This window comes from Oryx dammah, unplaced genomic scaffold (assembly GCF_014754425.2).
Source record: "Oryx dammah isolate SB20612 unplaced genomic scaffold, SCBI_Odam_1.1 HiC_scaffold_29, whole genome shotgun sequence".
Lineage (NCBI taxonomy): Eukaryota > Metazoa > Chordata > Mammalia > Artiodactyla > Bovidae > Oryx > Oryx dammah.
Window position 1 is genome coordinate 8,850,913 of NW_024070213.1, and position 22,270 is coordinate 8,873,182.

General features: G+C 60.0%; 1 protein-coding gene across 1 annotated transcript in view; it reads right to left on the minus strand.

Annotated features, from left to right (window-relative positions):
- Positions 1-375: 375 nt before the first annotated feature.
- The window catches only part of CACNA1I (calcium voltage-gated channel subunit alpha1 I), a 111,689-nt gene continuing 89,794 nt past the window's right edge, over positions 376-22,270 (minus strand). Inside the window, exons 19-36 of the mRNA XM_040233258.1 lie at positions 22,140-22,208; positions 21,458-21,642; positions 20,892-21,018; positions 19,471-19,596; positions 18,061-18,150; positions 16,330-16,522; positions 15,589-15,740; positions 14,214-14,323; positions 13,489-13,622; positions 12,624-12,694; positions 9,261-9,339; positions 8,418-8,539; positions 7,611-7,955; positions 7,207-7,353; positions 6,092-6,214; positions 4,021-4,186; positions 2,296-2,492; positions 376-1,041 (exon numbers count right to left, since the gene is read on the minus strand). Coding sequence (XP_040089192.1) covers positions 376-1,041; positions 2,296-2,492; positions 4,021-4,186; positions 6,092-6,214; positions 7,207-7,353; positions 7,611-7,955; positions 8,418-8,539; positions 9,261-9,339; positions 12,624-12,694; positions 13,489-13,622; positions 14,214-14,323; positions 15,589-15,740; positions 16,330-16,522; positions 18,061-18,150; positions 19,471-19,596; positions 20,892-21,018; positions 21,458-21,642; positions 22,140-22,208 — 3,102 coding nt within the window. The remainder of the gene's footprint in view (positions 1,042-2,295; positions 2,493-4,020; positions 4,187-6,091; positions 6,215-7,206; positions 7,354-7,610; positions 7,956-8,417; positions 8,540-9,260; positions 9,340-12,623; positions 12,695-13,488; positions 13,623-14,213; positions 14,324-15,588; positions 15,741-16,329; positions 16,523-18,060; positions 18,151-19,470; positions 19,597-20,891; positions 21,019-21,457; positions 21,643-22,139; positions 22,209-22,270) is intronic.

The window sequence follows — 22,270 nt, forward strand, 5'->3', positions numbered from 1 at the left end:
CCAAGCCACTCTCAACCCTGGAGGGAGACACCAAAAATTCCTACCGCCAGTGCCCCCAGAGTGGGCCCCCACCGGCTATGCTCAACTTTAGCACTTTCTGGAAGTCATAAGCTCTCGGTAGAAAAAATAAATATATATGTCTGTCTCTCTCTATGTATATGCATATGTATACACGTATACGCACGGGCAGGACCACAGCTGGGCCCTTCTGAGCTTCGGCCACCAGGGGTGTGGGGGGGGCCTGCTCCTCCCGCCCCGACGGCGGCCCCCCCGGCGCGGCGCCCAGGTCCAGGTGGTGGACTGGACGAAGTATTGCTGTCTGCCCCTGGCTCCTGAGGTAAAGAAAGGTGAAACGGGGCGGGCGGGCGGCGGCCCTCATCTCCTCCCCTGGCTCGCGGCGTCCCCGGACGGCGGCTCCCCCGGCGGCGGCGGGGGCTGCGGCTCGGGGGCCTCCGGGTCCCGGGGGACGGCCGGCTCGGCCGGGCGCGGCGGGTCCTTGCAGCGATCGGCGGCGGCCCAGGAGGGGCTGCGGGCCAGGCCGCGGGGCCCGGGGGCGGCGGTGGCGCGGGGGCGGCCGGGCCCGGCAGCCAGGCTGCTGGCGCTGCTGAACCTGCGCGCGGGCGGGAGGCCGGGCGGCGGGGGCGGCGGCCCGAAGAGGGAGGTGAGCGAGAGGCTGCTGAGGGTCTCCGAGTGCTCGCTGCCCGCGCCCCCGCCGCCCCCGCCGGCCCGGCCGCCCGCGCCCTCCTCATCCGAGGGGTCCATGGAGTCGTGCCGCGTGCAGCCCGGGCTGGTGGAGCCCCCGCTGCTGTGGCTGCGCTGGTGCGCCCGCAGCCCGCGCAGGCTGAACGGGCCCCGGCCCCGCGGGCTCGGGCGGCGGCGCGCGGCGGGGGACTGGCCGGAGCGGGGCCCCGGGACGGACGCCGGCGGCCCCAGCCCTCGCCGCGGGCTGTCGCTCAGGGTCAGGCTGTCCTCCAGTGTGGTCTGCAGGCTGCCCGCCGAGCTGCTGCGGCTGACCTCCAGCGACGTGTCGCTCCCCGTGGCCTGCGGGGAGGGCCACAGCGGGTGGGGGTCCGCCCGGTGTTCCCCTCCCCCGATGGACACCCCCTCCAGCCCCTCCGACCCCTCAGGAACACACCGGGCCTAGTGAGGCCTTCCCGCTGTCTGAGCTGCAGGGTGGCCCTCCTGGTGGTCCCTGCAGTAGCCTCCGACTGGGCCCTCCTCCCCCACCCCGCGACTGCCTTGTCCTCAGGGTGCCACCAGCGTCACCCTGCTCAGACCCCAGCCAGACCCTGGCACCCAGCAGAGGGGGATCCAAGTTCGCTGGAAGGAAAAGCCCTTGGGCCCCACCCCATCCCTGTAGGACCTCTCTCCCCCATTACTCGCCTGGCTCCTCCCACCCCACCCCGCACCCCCACCCGCACCTCTGCCTGGAAAGCTCTTCCCTGACACACCTGTCAGTGCTCACTGGCCTCCCAGCCTCCACCTGAGCTGTCAGCACCCCACTCGCCGCCCAGCTCCCGGCCCTCTCCCCGGCAGCATTCTCCCTGGCCCACAGCACTGCCAAACACACTATACTTTCCGTGCATTTATTCTGATCATCTCTCCTGGCACATCCCTGCAGCATGCTAAACGGTAAACCTCCCGGGGGGCAGGGATTTTTTTTTCACCCTGCAGGCGGCTGTAGCCTGGCTGGTGGGTAGCTGGGGTCAACAGTCACTGGGCGAACAAGTAACTGCAAGAGCCCTGGGCTGACTATGCCTCCCACACTGTGCCTCTCCCTGAGACCCGGTCCCCTCCCCCTGCCCCCACTCCCCCCCATCCTTCAGACCAGGGATGTCAGGTCTGCAGACCCTTCTGCTCTGTGCCCTGAGGGGTGCCCAGGTGGCAGCCCTGGCCAGTTCAATACAGGCAGCCCCGCAGACCGAGACCTCCATTCCTAGCAATCACACCCCAACCCCCTCACCCCGCCCCACACCATGCAATGACTCCCAATGCCCCCTCCTCCCTGTCCCCTCAAGCTAGAGCCCAGGTCTTCCTCCAGGGCCCCCAGCCTGGGCTCTCCCCACACTCTGCTGTCCCCAGATGCCCTAGGACCCAGCCCTGTCCACTTCATCAGCCTCTACTGTCACCTCCTCCCTCCAGTCTCACCACTATGCCCCTCTCCCAAGTGTCCCTGGCACCGCCCTGCCTGGTGCCTTTGGTTGGGCTCCGTTCCCTCCTCCCTCACATTGGATTTCAAGATCCCCCTCGCATGTCCCCTGACAGGAGAGCTCTGAGAGCCGGGAGGGACAGTACCTGTTGAAGGAGGGTGCAGTTGACACTCGGCGACCGCAGGGAGGCCCAGGAGCCCTGCAGGGCGATCTTGGGGAGGGTCCCGGCTCTGGCGCCCTTCTCCTGCCCTTCCTGGCTGGCGGCCACAGCAGGGTGGAAGAACTCGGCCGGCATGGGCAGGAGTGGGCTGGAGGCATCCGGGGAGAAGGGGCTCGGGGGTGCTGCTGGGGAGGGAGGAGAGGGGCAGGGGAGCAGGCTCAGGCTTGCGGGCCCCTGAGGGTGGGCTGGCAGGAAGGGCGCCCCTGACAAGTTGGCTGTGACTCCACGGGCGAGCCTTCCTCTCTGAGCCTCGGAGTCCATTGTGAGAGCAAGAAACACCGAGCCTGCCTTGTGAGCCCTGGGAAGATGGGCTCTGGGCGATGGCAGTTTCTGGAGCCAAGCAGACCCAGGCTCAAGGACCCCTAGGTTCCTTCCTCTTTAAATGGGGACCAGCTGCCCACCTCGAGGAGTGGAGACATGGCTGTAAGAGCTAGAGGCAGCTATGGAGCTCAAGCCCTATGAACAGCAGTGCTCACTAAGACACTCGCTCCCCAGTGCTGACGCCCTTGGGGCCTGGCCAGGCCTGGGGGCCCCCACCCAAGGACAGCACACAGGTGGGCACCATGCTGCACAGCAGAGCAGAGAGTGCTGGGCATGGAGGGGGCAAAGGGAAGGTGAGGTGGAGATGAGAGCAGGGGCAGTTTATCGGGTGGGGGGCAGCAACTTCTGCCCATGGCCCCCTCAGTGGCTTCCAGGATGAGGATGGAAGCGCGAATGTCCCCAGGTAAGGGGGATTCCTCATCTATGTCATCTTATTTCAGGAAAAATGCTAATGAAAGGTTAGGTAAAGAAGATGGGACTTCGTCTGATCAGAAAGGCTCTTTGGTCCTGTGCCCTAACTTTTGATTCAGGAGGTCTGGGGTCTTGGCACCTCAGCCATCATATCCAGTCCAGAGGCCATCAGCTTTAGGAATGTCCTCGGAAGAGTCACTCCACCTTTAGCTCCTGGAAGGTGCTCAAGGCCAAGCCTCCTCCCAGAAGAGTACGTGGGGTGGGCTCAGGATCTCAAGGCCCGTCTTCTGATGAATTCATCTTTCTGCCCCCCTTCCCCAGCCAGTACTATGAAGCCAGATCCCATCACCTTCCAGAGAGACTGGAGGTGAAGGTGAACCTGTGATGGGCCAGTCAAGTCCTCTGTCCTCAAGCCCAGAGCCCAGCCATAAGCCCAAAGTGCAAACAGAGGACGCTGAGGGTAGGGCTTTGTACGAAAGAGCTATTGAGGACCACAGGCTCTCTGCTGTTCAGCATCACCTTGTGTGACAATCTTGTGGGATAAACACCTCTCAAATTCAGCTCTAGAAAAACGCTTCAATGATCAGGCAGCTTGCCTTCTGCTTGATGAGAGCTGTGTGTGCCAACCTGCTTCCTTTTTCCCCACGGCTCCCAGGACACTCAGCATGAATCATCCATTAGCCCAGATTTTGGGTATAATTATGACCTCATCTCTCTGTATTATTTGGCTCCTGGTCTTTTGTCATTGTTCTATCAGGCCTGAGATTCCTATCCTTTATTGTCAATTAACCATCTGGTTCTTTCTGGACTCGATATAATAGTCTAGGCAAAATTACTAAGGAAAAATCTCAGCCAGCTCCCTCTGAAGCCAACACCCGAGATCAGGGCCATGGGAGCTGGCGGGGCTCCCACCCTCACCTTGGCTGCCCTCGTGTTTCAGCCAGGACCGGACGGGGTTGAATGGGATGGCCTCCATCTCGCACAGGAAGTTCTCCGGACCCGACGAGACGGCCGTGTTGGGTAAGGGGAAGAAGCATTCGCCCAGGTCCCCTACCCGCATGGGCTCAGGCGGGTCAGGCTCGCCCTACAGGGAAAGGGAGGTGGAAGGGGCAGGATGGTGGAGGGGGGAACAGCCCACCACAGCTGCCTTCATGCCCCTGCTCTACACCCCTTTGCTTCGCTGCTCTCACTGCCTGGGACGGCCTTCTCCTCACCTCCTTCACCTGGCCAGCGATCATCATCTTCCAAAACTTCCTGGAGGTGAAAGGACCCCACCTCCAGGAAGCCCTCTCTGATGTCCCAGGCAGGTAGCAATTTCCCCACTTACTCCCCTTGTGACCCTGAGACTCTTGAGGGTCTTCTTTGTCTCTGTAGCCAAGTGGTACAGACCCTGGCCAGTAAAAAGGCCAAGCCTAGGCTGGTGAAGGCACCAGAAGACAGACCAAGCAGCTTTAAAGCCTCCTTGTGAGTGTGACCCTGGGGACCTGCCCGTGGCTGAGCCTCAGTTTCCACATCCATAAATGAGAGAGGAACCACTCCTTCTGGTAGCCAGCTCTCCTTCCTGGCACTCCCTGAGCCCTGCCCTTCTTCAACCCTGCAGCCCAAGGTCTCCTCTGAACAGTATGCGCCTCAAATCTGCCTCTATGCCCCCTCCAAGGTAGATGAGCCCCCTATGAACAATTCTTTGAGTCCTAATAAAACAGCACCCACCGAACACCCACCAGACCCTAGACACTGTGCACCCCAACATCCTGTGTGGGTAAACAGTGCAGGGGTGCAGGAGATGCAGGAAGGGGCTGGGGGCTGCGGGGGACAGGGGCTGTCAGCTGCCAGGAGGGGGCCAGAGGGGGCCAGGAAGATCCACTCCCCCATCCCCGCCTTCCTGGAGCTGATGGAGGACAGCCCTGGGGGCGGTGGTGCCAAATCCAGGCTGCGCCAGGGGTCAGGGGGACAGAGACTCTCTTAGGGGAGGCCCACTGTGTACCTCCTTTGGCCAGGGGCTCTCGCACCTCCCCCAGCCTGGGCAATCACGACTAGAATGCCTTGGAGCAATTAAGCCCTCCGATGCAACTACTGGGACCACACACCACAACGAGAGAGTCTGTGTGCCGCAACAAAAGACCACACACGATGCCGCGAAGATCCTGAATGCCACAACCAAGACCCAAGTGTCCCACTCCTCGAGACCCCATGGACTGGAGCCCACTAGGCCCCTCCGTCCGTGGAATTCGCCAAGCAAGAATACTGGAGTGGGTTGCCATTTCCTTCTCCAGGGGATTGAACCTGGGTTTCCTGCATTGCAGGCAGACTTTACCATCTGAGTCACCAGGGAATCCAAATGAAGAAATAAATACTTTAAAAAAGAAAAAAAAAAGAATGACTCTGCCTTGAGGTCACAAGCTCAGCGGCAGACCTCCCCTCCCTGAGTCTGCAGGATCAAGAGAGCAGCCCTTCCAGCCCTCCTGGCCTCCCTCAGACTGACCACCTCGAGGGCAAAGGTTGGGGACCGTGCCCAGCTGTGTGACAGGACAAGCCACCTCACCTCTCAGAGCCCTCATGCCCTGGCCTGTGGAATGGAGTCACATCACCCCTAACGCACAGAGCTGGGGGATGGGCACACTGAGTGCAGACAGAATGGCATGCAGTAGGTGCCTGCACCTGTTTAGACTTTCCAGCCTCCCCCAGTCCCCCTATAAAGTGTGCCCACCAGGGACAACTCCCAATAGAGCAAAAACATCCAAAGCTACAGTGAGTGGCCAGGGCCACTTGGATCCTGTGATTGGAGCCCTGGCTTGTTGCTGTGTGACTTCAGGTAAATCACTCCACCTCTCTGTCCCCAGCCCTCATCTGACCAACAGGAGATGAGGGCCCAGCACGCAGCGGGTGCCACTTAAATGGTGCGCCAGGAAGGGGCAGTGTCCCAGCATGGCAGGCGGAGGCCAGGCTGCAAGTTCAGATCCGCCTGCCCGGGAGTCCCCTGGGTGCTCACCTTGCCGTCCCTGGGGCCGACAGGGCAGGCTGCAGGGTCCTCCAGACTCAGGTCATCGCCAAGCAGGATGGACGAGGACCTGTCTGAGTTCAGGGAGAAGGCCTCCGTCTCGGCCAGCTGCACCTGCAGGGAGAGGGGGCCACCTCAGGTCACCCCTGGGGCTGCACCGGGGCAGGCTGGTCCTCCAGAGAGACACAGGGCAGCAGCCAGAGAGGGCAAGAGATCTGAGCACAGATGGCACGTCCATCCTGTGCAGGGACCTAGCCTGGGCTGGGGATGGGAGACGACCCGAGGATGTCACAGACGGCAGAGTGCCAGGCCTGAGCTGGGCCAGGAGGCAGGTGAGCTGCTGAGGGCTGTGAACCAAAGCTGGTCCAAGCAGACCAAATGCCCTTCAAGGCTGCTGGGTCTGACTCACCTGTAGCCCTGTGCAGGCTGCCCTCACGGGCTGGGGGTGCTTGTGAGCCCCTAGGACCTTGGGGAGTCTGAAGTCACCTCAGGCTGAAGAGGATCCCTGGGTGCTGGACACTCCTAGGGAGGTGCTCAGGGCCCCACGTGGCTTGGGAGAGGGGACTGGACCCGCCTGAGCCTGCACAAGACAGGCCCAAGGCCACGGATGCCCTGCAGTGCCCATCAGGGAAACCCCACCTGGGGAGGGCAGGACTGAGCCTTGGAACCAGGGCAGGAGGGGCCCTGGGAAGAGGCTCCAGGGTGCTCAGGCCTTGAGCTCTGGGACAATGGTCCTGGGTGACCCCTTGATGTCACAGAAAGGGCTCACTGCACCAGAGGTGACGCCTGGGCTTCCTGCTGGCGCTCGCAACTCACCACCACGGTGGGCAACGCCCTTTCTGAGCACCTGCTGTGTACAGGCCCAGAGGGGGGCCTCGTACCTCCTGAGGCCACACCACAGGCCTGCACTGAGCAGAGGATCAGGCCAGGCTGGGCTCGGGGAGGAGGCCCGTCCTCCACCACAGCCCCCTGGGACCAGCCTTGATCAAGTAGGCCCTGGCGGGCCTCCACCCAGAGCGGCTCGAAACTCAGGCTGGCCCTCCACCAGGACTGGTGCCACCCCCTCAACCCCGAGGCCCCAGGTCCCTTGGGGGCGCTGCCGCTACCTCCTGCTTGTCGTGGTGACACTTCTCGCAGCCGGCCGGCGAGGAGTAGTGGTGGAAGATGGACCCGGACAGGTTGTCGATGATGGTCAGCTCCCCCTCCAAGGAGTCCTTGATGATTAAAGAGACGCTGTCCAGCCACAGGTTCTCCTAGGCGGACGGGGACGGGGTGGGGACAGGTGGGATTATCGGCCGGCTCGGGATGGCCGGGTGGGCGGGCGCGGGCTGGGTTCCTGGTTCTCCGCCCGTGGCCTGGGCCCGACCCCGCATCACAGGGTCACCCCTGAAATGGAGCTGAGCGAACGGGGCCTGGAACGACAGAGCTCTCTGCCCGAGCCCCCCTCCCGCCAGCCCAGCTGTCCTCCCAGCCTTCGGCGACCCCGCTGCCCTCTCCGGGCCCCGCCCACCTGGGCTGGCGAGTAGCAGCTTCGGCGCAGGCAGCTCTCGGGGTCACCCTCGCCGGCCGCCCCTCCTGGTCCGTGGGCGGGCGCGGGCGCCCCTTGGGCTCCAGCAGGTGGCCGCGGGCTGGGGCCCAGGCCATGGGCCAGCTCCAGCTCCAGCTCGGCGTCCATCTCGGCGTCCTCCTGGGCCTCCTTGTTGCTGTCATCCAGGTGCTTCATGAGCACGGCCACCACCACGTTGATGAGCACGAACTGGGCCGTGAGCACGAAGCTGACGAAGTACAGCGGTGACACGAACTGCAGGCTGCTCAGGCAGCTGCGCTCATCGTGCGTGCAGTCCCGCAGCGTGTCCTGCACCAGGGACGGGGGAGAGTGGGATGCAGCAGGGAGCTAGCGGTGAGGCCCGGGGGTCTGGGACACAGGCCTCATTTCTGTCCTCATGAGGCCCCTCTCCACCCAGCCCAGGCTGAACTGCAGGCCAGAGCCAGGGAACCCGTGCTCGGTGATGGGCAGTGAAGCCCAAGCCAAGGGCCTGGCACCCAGAGCAGTGGTGCCTGGAGTCCCTGGCCTCGGGCCCCCAGCAGCCCCCTGGCCCCAGGCAGAGTCCTGTCCCCTAGAATCTGAGCCCTCATCCCAGCGCAGCATTCAGGGTGGACAGAAAACCCGCTCTGGCTTCATGTCCACCTTGCTGTGTCCCAGGGCCGTGGGTAGGTCCCCCTGCATCTCTGTGCTCTGCACACCCTCCCGTGTGCGACGGGCCGCTGGGCAGGCAGAGCCCAGCCTGACTCTCCCTCCCCTGCCCACCACGTGTACCTTCATGATCCCATTCCAGTTGTCGCCAGTGGAGACCTGGAAGAGTGTGAGGAAGGCCATGCCAAAGTTCTCAAAGGTGGCGTGCCGGCTCATGCCCTCACAAGGGTTCTCGTCATTGCAGACTGGAAGGAGAGTGGGGTCAGCCTGGCCAGCTGCAGAGTCCCCTGCAGGGCCTGCCCTGCACTCTGCCTCTCAGCCTCATCTCAGACATGTGCACATGTCTGAGGCATGTGCAGGCTGTGCACGCCCACAGATGGAGAGACTGAGGCTCAGAGAGGTGGCACGCTGGTGGAGACTCAAGTTCAGGTGAGCCTGGCTCCTCGCTCCACCCAGGTATCAATTTCTGAGGGAGAAGCTGGGCTAAGGTAGGTAAGGGCTCATGCCCAGAGGAGCCTGGCTTGCTGGAGCTGGCCCTGTGCAGGGCTGCCTGGATGTGGGCTGCATTGCCCTCAGTCTGGGCCTGTCCTCTCTGCCTACTAGGGTGGCACTGACTGAGGATGGGCACTGGCAGGTGGGACTGGAAGGGGCATCCCTGAGAGGTCAGACAGCAATGGGGGGGTTCCAAGTGGGGGGCCCCCTGCACAGTTATGGGAGTGCCCTTGGACCCAGGTGAGTATCTCTCCAAAGCCTCTATTCACACTGGGAGGGGGGTGTGGATGGCTGAGGGTAACCCATCCAGCCCCCAAAGGCTCGCTGTGGGAACATTTCCCCATCACAGAGACCATGACATGACAGTCTGTTTGGGGGAGGGTGTCTCAGACCTCCCCACCGTGCCAGGACCCTCCCTCCACTACCAGACCTGCTCCATAGCCCACCCCCCAGGCCAGCTTCAGCATCACGCACCCAGCTTCCCGAAGAGCTCCACTCCCAGGGCGGCATAGATGAAGAAGAGCAGCATGAAGAGGAGGCCCAGGTTGCCCACCTGTGGGGACAGCAGGTGGGGCTGGGCAGGGTCCGGGGAGGGGGCACAGCAGGCTCCAGGCAAAGGGCCAGCCTGAGGGTCAGGGCAGGCTCTGCGTCCGTATTGGCCACCCGCCCCCCCTCCTGGAGGGCCGGCTGGGTCCAGCACAGGGCACGAGACATAATATAACACGTGTGAAGCCCTTACTGGTGGCCCCTGTGGTCAGTGGTAAAGAATCCGCCTGCAGTGCAGAAGCCACAGGAGACGTGGGTTCGATCTCTGAGTCAGGAAGTTCCCCTGGTTAGGAGAAGGCAGCCCTTCTCTTGCCTGGAGAATCCCATGGATAAAGGAGCCTGGTGAGTTACAGTCCATGAGGTCGCAAAGAGTCAGACACGACCGAAGTGACAGAGCATGAAGCCCTTCCTGTGAGTGGTCTGATTTCAAGCATTCCTTAGTCATGGCTGCACACAACGATCCATGGACTCTCGTTTACCCCCATTCTTCAGGTGATGAAACGGATGTCCTGAGAGGTGCAGCCCATGCCCAGGACCACATCGCTAGTAGTGGTAGGACTGGGGTCAAGCCTAGCAGGCTGGCCCCAGGGTCTCTGCACACAGCTTCTACACCTGTGTGTGGTCAGTACCATCCCATGGGTGAATGGAGAGAGGGGGAAAAAGAAGTTACATCAAGAATGCTACCTCCTTCATGAAGCCTGCCTGAATTCCTTCAGACAGACGGGGACTCAGTCTTACAGCCTGAGTCTAACTGTTGTGTTCCTGTCACTGTCTCTGCCAGTCTGGGAAGTCCTGGAGGGCAGGGGCACAGCTGGGGTAATTCAGATCTGCTTCCTTGTGCCAGCACGAGCCCTGGCCCCAGAAAGGCGTGAACACAGGAATCATGCAAGACTGGGCCCCCCAGAGGCCTCCTGCAGACCCAGCCACCCCCCCCCCACAGCTCCGGCGGGAGAAAAATATCGCAGATTTCAAACCTGTTTCAAGTCTATCTATAGGCCAGAGACCACCTTTAACTCATGTTATGGTTAAGATAAGGCTCCAACATGTTCTTGCCCTAGAACGGAAGTGTCTCTGAGAACCCTCAGAAGACCTGCGTGAATGGAATCTGAGGATGTTCGTGTTAATTGCTGCAAAGTAAACCGTGTTAATCACGGGCTCCTAATGTTTCTCTACTCCAGACAAGGGTTTCCTTCTGAGCTGCGCCACAATCACACCAACAGTGTCTAATTAAATGATGCTGGTTTATTAAAGAGACAGGCTCTCACTGAGCACCTCTGAGGCCAGGTGTGAGGCCCCAACTGCTGGGGTCCAGCCCTGTGGACCCTTCCCAGACTGATCACCCAACTCCAGACTCCAGCCACACAGAGAACAAACCCCATTTGCATATTCTGTTTTCTCTGCCAGGAAGACCTTCTCTCTGCCTTTGCCTAGAAAATGCCTACTCCCCACCCCTCAATACCCGGATCAGGGGTCACCTCTGCTGAGAAGCCTTCCCTTATGCCTCCTCTCTGTGTGCCTGAGACAAAGCCTGGAAGGAAAGGGCTGAGGTTTCGTTTTCATGTCACTTTACAAAGAACCAAGGAAATGTCCAGGATCAGCTAATAGATTTTGAGGGGTAAGCCCCTCACCCCAATACCACATGGTCCCAGGCACACACATCTCTTAAAAGTAGTTGTAATTACTATCCCATGTCTCCTACTTGAGGCTGGGACCTCCTAGGCATCTCCATGTGCCCTATGCCAACATAGGGTTAGGATGCCCAGGGGTCAGAACAAGGGGAAAGGGAGAGGGGAAACGGCCAGGAGGCCAGGCAGGCGGGGGGTACACACTTGCCACCCCCATTCCTGTCCTTAGGAGATCCTTCCATGGTCCTTCTTAAGATCCAGTGCTTTACAAGCTTTAACTATTTTAAACCTCACAACAACCCTTTGAGATAAGAACTACTACCACCACCACCCCTCGCCCCAATTTCACAAGCAAGAAAAATAAAGGCACCTCATCCCCAGGTTCTCACGGGGCACTAGGCTTTGACCATAGGTTCCCTGGTGGTTCAGATGGTAAAGAATTTGCCTGCAACACAGAAGATCTGAATTTGATCCCTCGGTCGGGAAGATCCCCTGGAGAAGGGAATGACTACCCACTCCAGTATTATTGCCTGGAGAATTCCATGGACACAGGAGCCTGGTGAGTTACAATCCATGGGGTCGCAAAGAGTTGGACACGACTTGAGTGACTAACACTTTGACTTTCAGGGAGGCTTGAGTCTGGTCTCCAACCCATTTACTATCTGCCCAGAACTCACCCCCCTCTCCCATGTGACAAATTCTTCCAAAGGAATTTCATGTTAGGAAAGACCACAGCTCTCTGAATGAAAGCCCTTGCTTTCCATCCAGACCTGCTGTCTGCTGTGTCGCTTTCCCTTTGCAACAAGGCTGCCAGGAAGCTCACACCAAACTTGAGAATGGAACTCAACATCCTCAGCCCAAGTGCCTGAGAGAATTTGCTTTCACTTTCCCTGGGCTGTTGATCTTTCATCCTCATCTTCAGCATGCTGTATCTGTGCCTTTTACCTAAGACCCCTAAAGTTCCTTAAGACTAGATGAGCCATAGTGAATACATGAGTGTATATGAGGCTCAGCTCAGGGCGCGGTGAGGCCGCACTGAGGGGAGGGGGAAGAGGAGCCCTCAGTAGCCGGGACAGAGGGGAGGAGGAGCCGGGACTGCAGAGCTCCCAGGAGGACAGAAGATGCACTCTTGAGGCCCTGACGCTACCTCCCTTCCCCTCACCAATGGTGGGGGGCGCTTTCCTGACTTCCCAGGGTCCCCACCCCCAGGTCAGTGTCTCTTGCTATTCCCTCCTAGAATGTCATCCCGGTCACCTCTCTGCCCACATCACCACCTCTTACCAAGCCACCTACAAGGTCAAGCCGTCCCATAAGGTCATGCTCGAAGTGCCTGATGCCTTCTCTGATTCCCCCTGTGCGGGCCTCTCCCCACACCGCCCTGAGGCCTCTGTCGTTCCCCTAGACTCCTGGGGGCAGAACCTGGGTACAGAGCAGGCAGGTGGGGGAGGGGTGGGGGGAGGGACCAAGTGCTCAGCCAAGAAAGGAAGGAAGAAGTAGATGGGAACCCGCCCATCTCTCACGCCCTGAGCTCACAACTGCTTCTCTGGAGGCAGGACTCTGCCTGGCTCCGGGCAGATCTGGAGAGAAGGGAAGTCACAGCCCACGCCCCCCAGGGGGCCCAGCCTGACACCGATGACGGCCAGGTTGAGGGAGGGGCGGCTCTTACCTGCGGCAGAGCTTGCACCACGGTGTCCAGCAGGGCCCGCATTCCCGTGGCCATCTTCAGGAGCTTCAGCACTGTGGGCAACACCCAACCCAGCCCACTCAGCCCAGACCAGCGGGGACAGACCTGTGCGTGTGTGTGCGTGTGAATGCAGTAGAGCGAGAACATGGAGGAGCGTGAACGAGATGCCACACTACAATGCCCTGGGTGCAGATGAATGGGGGTGGTGCACAAAAACACGTCCTCCCCGGGTGGGTGTCAGTGTTCAAAAGCCCAAGAGAAGGAGGGCAGGCACAAGGGAGCAGAGGGATATCAGGTGTGTGAATGAGCACGTAAGTCACTGTGATGAGGCCACAATGACCAGTGTGTGAGTGTCCCTGGGTCTCTCCCTTCCTCTCTGGCTGGAGAGGCCCCAGGGTGACTGCTGAGTTTCTCCACCAGACCCCTCACCACCTCGGAATCTGGGGGCAACGGGCGAGGCAGGTAGAAGGGCGAGGCCAGAGTCAGGAGGTTTTTTGAAACAAGTATGAGGACAGCCTTGGGGCAAAAGAGAGGCTTCTGGGAGAAGAAAGAAGGTTTCAAGGACAAGGTGTCCCAGCCAGAGCTGGAGAAAGGTTGGTGAGGACCCAATGTCTTCTCAGCCGCACTGGGGTCCTTTCAACCCCACCTGAGACTGGACCACACTGGGCAGGGTGTTATATGGAGGGGGCATGCCAGGGTGCAGTACAGAGCTGTCAGGACGAGGGTAAGTGTGGGCACACAGCATGGGCGCGTCGAGTGTGTGTCAGAGACAGGCTGCTACTCCCTCTGCTCAGCAGGCGGCTCATCCTGCCCCGCCTGCTCCCCCTCTCCCCCGCCGGACCCTCACCCCGGGCAATGCGCAGGACCCGCATGATTCGGATGATGGTGGGGTTGATGGGCAGCGCCGCGTTGATCTCAATCTCCTCCAGCGTGATGCCCATGACCGACAGCAGCACGATGGCCAGGTCCAGTTGGTTCCACCTGTGCGGCCAAGCAGAGGAGGGCGGGAGTGACATGCAGGGCGAGAAGCACTTGAGTTTAGATACACTCCAGCTGGGAGGAGTGTCCCAGCCCTCCACCCTCCTGCCATGGCCCTCAGGGATCCCTAATAGCCCCTCCAGATCCCAGTGGTTCCAGCTCCCTCGCTGCCCCCCAACCCCAACCCCACCACAGCCTCTATCCCTCAAGCAAGAGGCTGACCAGGCTAAAGGAACATCTGAGGAGGAATGGGTTCTGACTCCTAGGTCTGAATCTTGAGCCAGCTGCTCCCTCTGTGTGGCCTTGGGCTAGTCCATCAACCTCTCTGAGCTCCACTTGTTCCCTCTGAAAAGAAGGGCTTGCATGAGGTATGCCCTGCTCTACCTGTGGGGTATGGAGGACCCATGAGAGGGGTTCGGTAGAATGCCCTGCACCCGTCAGGGCTGAAGGCAGCACCCGGGGTCAATGGCTGTCAGTCCTCAGACTCTCACTGGTTCCCCTCCTCCAGCTGCTCCAAGCTCCCCCTGGGGTCAGGACTGCTTCCCCTCCTGCAGTGCACTCTCTGCTGCCTCAGCCCAGCCCAGTTTTGCTCACCGGTCCTTGAAGAAGCGTCTCAGACCAAATGCCACCAGCTTCAGCACAGCCTCCAGCACAAAGACAGTGGTGAACATGTAGTTGCAGTACTTGAGGGCTGTCTCCAGAGACTGCAGGAGCAACAAAAAGAAGCATGATCCAGGCCCCATGACCTGTCCGCCACCTTCACTCCAGTCAGAAAAATCTCTGCCTTGTAAGGGGAGCATTTTCTCCATTCACACTTAATGCGATGATTTACATATCTGCTTTTACTCCTCCCCCCTTACTTAACGTGTGCTATTTATTCTAGATTGCTGCTTTTCCTTATTTCTGCTGGTCTGGTCCAATTGCCACTCAGTGGAGGCAGTATGGGGTAATGGTTAAGGTAGTGATTAAGAACCAGACCACTTATTGATCAATGTGAATTCAGACTCAGCACTTATTCCTTGTTTGTAGCCTTGGCAAGTCACGTGACCTCTCCAGGACTTAGTTTTCCAGTCTATGAATTGGGGATGATAATAGTACCCACCTCAGAAAGTTGCTATCAAAATTAAACGAGGTCATAGTCCAAGACCAGACAGAATAAATACTTGGTTAATATGAACTTATTCTTATTCCATTTCTTCATGTTAATTTAGAAGTTCTACCATTACGGCTGCATTCCGTCAATGGCTGCCTGCAGTCACTGTATTTCACTCCTACCATTTAAAATAATGTACCAGTTCCTCATCTGGAGGCTCTGCTCTCCCCTCTTCCCCCACTCCAGTAAGTCTTCTCAGACTCGCCCCTACATAACACACCCCTCATGTCCCTCATGAACACTGCCTGCAACCAGCTGGGAACCGGTCGCCTCTCCTACCCCAGTGTTTGCCCTCAGAGGCCCTGCCCCTCTACCAGGCTCCATATGCCCAGTAGCAGTGGAGCCAAGCGGCAAACCGAAGTTCCAGTCCCACCTCCACTCACTGGCTGAAAGACTTGGGCAGCGTGTTTTATGTCTCTGAGCCTCGGTTTCTTTATCTACAAAATCTGGAAAAAGCCCACCACACACACACATTAAGGTTGCTGCGAGGACTGGAGAGTTAATATCCATAGTGTGTCCTGCAGAGAGGCTCAGGGAACACACCACGGCCACTGTCACCCATGTTCAAGGCTGGACCCGAATGTCACCCCCACCCCACCCCCACCCCACCCCACCCCACCCCACTCACCAGGACCTTGCCCTGGAAAGGAGGGACCTCTCCCTCTCACTCATCCATCCTACCAGGCCCTGAGCTTCTGAAGCATAGGACCCTGTGCAGGACCTGCTCAGACCCTGGCCCGCCTATCCCTGGGGTGGGGTCCCACTGAGGAGTGACCCCACCACATGACCCAGGGCCAGGGGCCAGGCCGGGCTCACCGTGGGTTGGTTGTAGTGCTCCAGGGACATGGTGACCACGTTGAGGCAGATGATGAAGGTGATGAAGATGTCCAGGTAGTGGCTGGTGCACATGGAGTGGACGAGCAGCCTCGTGGGACAGTAGGTCGCATAGTAGGGCAGCCGCTGGGCCTCTGCAGGGGTGCGGGGTGGGTGGCTCAGATCACAGAGGGTTGGGGCAGAGGTGGGGGCAGAGCACACAGAGGGAGAGGTGAACGGGAGGGAGGAGGCGAGGGGGGAGATCGGGTCCACCCCAGGCCCTGGGAGTCAGCTACGTCCACCCCACCCAGCCAGGGCACCTCGAGGGAAAGGCGTTAGCACGTGAGGCAGGGTGGCAAAGAGGGATTGTCCTCTGTGTCCTGATTGTCCTCGTCCACCCCAAATGTGCCCATTCAGGGGCTCTGGGTCTGCTGGGGGCAGGATAGGGGTCCCACAGCTCGGGGCTGGGCATCTGGGCTCTGTCTCTGCCCTCTGCCTGGACTGAGCTGCAGGGCCTCGTTTGGGCAGGCAGTGGGGTCACCATCGGACTCTGGCTGGACACTGATGACAGAGGTCAGGTCAGGCAGATGCTGGGGAAGAGCAAGGCCAGGGGCACAGAGACCTCCGTTCCCTCTGGGTCCAGTGGCCCAGTGGCTGGGGTCAGGCCCGGGCCTCCACAGAGCAGCGGGCAGAGGAGCCCTGGGGCCAGGGGGCCGGCCCCCGCCCCGCAGGTCACCCACTCACTCCGGCGCTTCTTCTCCAGCCGCCGCAGCCGCTTCTCCTCGCGCCGCCGCGCCTCCTCGGCCTCCTGGTGCTGCCGGCACTTGTGGAAGTTCTCCACCACGACACCCACGAACATGTTGAGCACGAAGAAGCTGACGATGAGCAGGAAGGAGATGAAGTACAGCAGCATCCAGGGGTTGTGGTTGGGCACGGGCTGCGGGGACCAGACGGGGCTGAGGGAGGCTGGCCGGGCACCATGGGGCCCACTGGGGGGGTGCCCTCCCTCGCCCAGCCTCCGTGCAGGGTGGGCACTGGTAACAGCCTCCCGGGCAACTGGGAGATCTGAAGGTGGAGGTAGGAAGTGCCCACCTTGCCTGGCACAAGGATGGTGCTCAGCAAAGACAGTGCCCCCTTCCCTGCCATCTGTCTTCTTCCTCTACCCACCATCTATTCATCCACCCACTAACCTATCCATCACCCACTCATTCACCATTTACCCATCCATCCACTTATTCATTCATTTACCCATCCATCCATTTATTCATTCATTTACCCATCCATCCATTCATTCATCCATTTACCCACCCATCATCCACTCATTCACCATTTACCCATCCATCCACTTATTCATCCATTTACCCATCTATCCAGTTATTCATCCATGTGCTCATCATCCATCTATTCATCCAAGCATTCATTCATTTATTCATTCATCTAGAAACAAACCAGGAAACAAAGCAGCCAGCAGAGGAGTGATCACAGCCCTGATGGTGTGTATGTGTGTGCACGTGTCTGTGTGTGTCCATGTGTGTGTTAGTGGAGGTGGTAGGCAGGAAGAGTGTACAGACAAAGAAGTGGAAGATGATGTCACCATGTGTTCTCATTCCTCCACATCCCCAACCTCCACCTCTATGTCCACTCCAGAGCCGTCCAGGGTGAAGCCAAGAGCCCGAAGGGGCCTACAGGCCTAGGGGCATCCCCAGCTCCGATGCCCTCACTGAGCGGGTCCTGGCATGACCTAGAGCATCTCCCTGCTCCTTCTCCCGATGACTTCCGTAGCCAGGACACTGCTGACTCTGATCAGCCATGTGTCTTGCCTAAGGCCCCCACTTAGCCCCTGAGGGGACCCCTGCTCTCAGAGGGATCTTGGGGATGAGGGCTCAGACCCAGCCTCCTCGCTGACCCCTTCCACCCTCCCACTCCCAAATCTATCCTCACCCGGCAGCCCCAGGAGGCTCCCACAAGCTCACCTCACTGTTACCCCTTCACTGATGCCCACTGCCCTCCGCTCCAGCCCCAGCTGTGCACCTAGGCCTTCCTGCCCTTCCTGCCCTTCCTGCCCTGCTTACCTCCTCCACCTGCCTCCTGCCACTCTCCTTCCACCTCCTACCCCCGGCCCTGGCCTCATAACTCCCTGAGCCTGTCACTGTCCCACCCAGGCGTGCACCTGCTGTCCTCGCAGCTGGCCCGGCCCCGGGCCTCTTCTTACTCCCACTTCTCTATCCACAGGCTCTGCAGTCCTCCGGACAGAGCCAGCTCATAGCGCTCTCCCTGCAGAGAGCAGGCTTGCAGAAGCAAACGGAGCACGGACTTACCCCAGCCAGAGCGCAGCCCTAACGGGAAGGGTGCAGGCCAGGACAGGGAGGGGCGGGTATGGCTGACAGTGGGAGACACCTGCTTCAGACCCGGGGGCCCCAAAGACACCGTGTTGCTCCCCTGCTGCCCGGGCAGACCCAGCCTGGCCACGCCCACCTGCTGGTCCACTGCAACGGCGTCCAGTCCATTGTACATAATGTTCACCCAGCCATCCTTGGAGGCCAGCACGAAGAGGGACATGAGGGCCTGGAAGACACGGGGGAAAGGGGGTGGGGAGATGGCATGGGCATCTCAGGCTGCATCTGCCCCCTCGGAGGGACAGAGAGGCCTTCCCCGAGGGCAGAGCTGTGTCCTTGACCGACAGACCTTTTCTGAGAACACACCGTGTGCCTGCCATGTGCCCCGCAGGCACTGCTGCAGCAGAATGAGCACTGGACTGGGAGTCCTGGGCTCCAGTCTCAGCTCTGAAATTAACCAGGCAAAAAATTCATGACATCCTTTCCCCTCACCCACAGAATGGCGCTAACCCTTCAGGGCCAAGGATCAGCGGAGACTTTAAACTGGAAGGTTCCTGAAAACATGAGGGGCCCGCCTCTAGCGCCTGAAACAGGAGCTCTCAAGAGAAGTCAGGACCAGCTCAAGTTCTGCCACTCACTGGCTGTGTGTCTTGGGGCAGGTTCCTTCGAGTCTCTGGGCCCCAGCTTCTTTGTCTGTAAATGCCAATATTTACCTTCCTAATGATATTAGAAACAGAGGTGATCCCCAGGGGACAGCCAGCCAAGGCTTCTATATGGACAGCAGGCCAAAGCATCCACGGGAGAGGTCTCCTGCCCTGTACTGGCCCCTCCGTCCTATCCATCCAGGCCTCAGATCCTTCCTCTTTGCTTCCCAGAGGGAATGGTGCTGAAGGCTGCCTGGAAAGGGCTCAGGCCCAGGAGCGGAACAAGGGACAAAAAAGGAGCCCTCTCTACCAGGGAGGCACACGAAGTCCTTACAGCTCAAGGGGTAAATGTCCCTGTGAGCCCTTAGATCACAGAGGTCTGAAGTGCAGAGAGCCTGGGGACCTTGGAATCACAGACCTGCTGTCACTGCTCCCTTTTACAGATGAAGACACTGAAGCACAGAGAGGGACAGAGCTGGCCTGAGGGCACACAGCTGCTAAGAGGTCCAGGAAGGGATCTAAGGTTCCAGGCCATGCTGGAACCTCCCACGTGGTTCTGCGGAGACCTACTCAGGGGTCTAAGGTCATCAGCCTGCCATTAAGCAGATTTTCCAGAATGGGAAAGGGCTGGGTGGGGGAAGGGGACCAGGAACCAATGTCCACTAAAGCACTTACTAAATGCCAAGCACCTGCCAGACACTCTGTATTCAGGGTCCCTAAGCCTCACACTACCTGTGAAGGGAGTTCTACCCTACCCATTCTACAGAAAAGAAAATCAAGGCTTGAAAAGCAGAAGCCCTGGCAGGGGAGGACTGAAGCCTGGTCTATAGTCCTGTTGGCACCGAAGAGCTGTCATCCCCACCCATCTGGGGTGGGGCAGGTCAAGAGCAGGAGCGGGTGCTCACCTGGCCCAGATTGTCGAAGTTGTACTTGTGATGGACCCAGCGGTAGTTGGCAGCCACGCAGTCGGAGCGGTTGGTGATGTTGCGGGTGTCTACACCCAGACAGTGGTAGAACTTGCCCTTGAAGAGCTGGGGGTAGGGACACAGGGCTAGTGACCATCTAGCCAGTGCTCCCAGGGGATGGTGGTGGATGGGGTGCAATTGGGGTGCAAATCAGAAAAAGGAGCTGCCCTTCCAGGGGCACATCCTCTGTGCATGCCTGAGCCAACCCACTCTACCCTACCAGCTCTCCAAGTCCTCCAGCATGAGGCAGGGCTAAGCTCATCCCATCTCACAGGTGAGAAAACTGAGACCCAGTGATGTTAGGTTAATTTCCCAAAGTCATCAGGTTCAGGAAGTGGCAGAGCCAAAGTTCACAGCCTTGTCTGATTTCCAGCTCTTCCACAGACCCCAGAAATCAGAGCCCAGTACGTACACTGGGGATTCAGACAGGGACTCCACACAAGAAAGTTGCCTGTACCTCCCCAAGGGAGAGAGAGAAAGAAGCAAGGGGACCCTCTTAGGGACCCAAGCCCTCTCCATGTCAACTGCGTAGAAGGGGCAAATCCACTGTCTGCACGAAGCGGTTCCTGCCCAGGCAGCCACGCTGCGATCTCTGTGACCCCCAAAGGACACCTGTGCACAGGGCTCCCCCAAAGCTACAGCCCAGAGCACAGGACCAGGTGGGGAGCCTGGGGGCCTCAGAACAGGGCTCGGACCCTCAAGAAAGAGGGTCTCCGTGGCACTCAGACCACAGAAGGCCTAGGTCATTCTGGCCACCCCCCAATACACAGTCTATGGTCTGCAACCCCTCATCCCCGTCCAGCCCTGAGGCACCATCCTATACCCAAACTGGGCTCCAAACCAAAATCTGAGTGAGCTCAGGGCCCTGCCCGGGTCAGAGGCTCTCCATGGTGCCCACCCCAGTGAAGCCAAACTGCCCTTCCAGGTCTCGCCCCCCACGGTCCAGCTCACCTCTCCATGCCAGTCGTAGCTCCAGGACTCTCTCCACCAGTGCTCTGCTTGTCCCCACCTCCCCACGTGCCCATCTGCCCTGACATTCATTGCCCCTACTGTGACCTGCCCAAACCACTTGTCTTTCAAGGCCCGGTGAAAAAGCCACCTCCTTCCCCGTTGTCCCCGGCCCAGCCCTGTGTTCCTGCCTCCCTTGGCCCCCTGTGATCCCATCTGCCCCTCCTGCTCTGCGCTCAGCCCTTTGGGCCCTGTCTGCCTCCCTGCCTGGAATGGGAGCTCCCTGCTGGCAGAGACCACGGCTGCTCCACCAGGGCATCTGGCACAAGGTCCCGAGAGCTGGGCAGGAACGTGGAGCCTCTTCCTCAACTACAGAGCCCAGCCTACTGCCAGCCCAGCCTGGGGCCCCTCACCTGCACCCCCAGGATGCCGAAGATGATGAAGAAGGCGCAGCAGATGAGGACGATGTTGCCGATGGGCTTTAGGGAGGAGATGAGGGTCTCCACCACCAGCTTCAGGCCAGGCGCCCTGCTAATGACACTGCAGGCAGAGAGGGGCCGAGGGTACCATGAGCCATCAGCCAGGCCTGGGGCAGCCCCCACTAGGCCCGAGTCACCAGAGCGGAGGCCCCAGGCCACAGGCTATATGCACAGCAAGCGTGGCGCTTTCACCCCAATCCCTTGGGATACATGCTGCACCCTCCTCTAGACACTAGAGGCCCAGAGATGGCAGTGAGCCCCCCAAGGACACACAGAGAGTGGGTAGCAGCCCTGGGGACCACCTTCAGCCCCCGCCTTCCAGCGCCTGCTGCAGGCCCCGCCCCCAGGAGCAGGGCCCACAGCCCGGGGTTCAGATGGTGCCCGGCACATGCTACAGGGGACAGCGTGGGTGCAGAGGGGGAGAGTGAGGGGTCCACTTAGACCCTGGGAGATCCCTCCGGCAGTGCAGGGATCCCCATCCGCGGGGGCAGGGTCCTCACCGCAGGGGTCGTAGGGTGCGCAGGAGCCGCAGGACCCGGAGGACGCCAAGGATCTTGGCTCCCCCAGCCGAGGCCACGGACACCACAATGTCAATGATTGACACGAAGACGAGGAAGCCGTCCAGTACATTCCAGCTGCTGCGCAGGTACGCCTGTTCCCCGAAGTATAGGCCCAGCGAGACCACCTGGGGGCGGGGCGATGGGCGGGGTCAGGTAGGCGTCCGGGGAGCAGGCGGGCAGGAGTGGATGCGTCCACTGCCACCCCTCTGAAGACAGGCTATAGGTGTCCCCTTACCCAAGGAGCCGCTCCCTGAAGCACAGGCCCACAACTGCCCGGTTCCCTTCTCCCTGCATATCTGGCTAACCCCCATTGGAAGCCAAGCACTCCTGGAAGCATCCTAGATGGAGCCCTCTCCTGTGCCCCACGCCTCCAGCAGGTACCTCCATGACACGGGAAATGCGTTGTGAGCGCCCACCCGGCAGACATGAAGCTGACCTCGCCTCCCTCCTCCTTCCTCCGCCCCAGGAGCCCAACCCAGTGGCTGGCACCAAGTGGGGATGGGCCTCCAACGCCCCCTGTGGAATGCTGCTGAAGGGCAAGTGGATGACCAGCTGACGGAGGCTGGACCAGAGCCTGGGGCCCCAGACAGGGGGAAGGAGAGGTCCCAGGTGAAGCCAGTACCTTCAGTGTCATCTCGCCCACGAAGATAGCTGTGAAGATGTAGTTGGACACAGTGAGGAAGATGCGTTCCTGAAAGAGCCGGGAGAGGCCGTGGGTCCAGGGGCCTCCCAGAACTGACAGCCTCTGCCTTC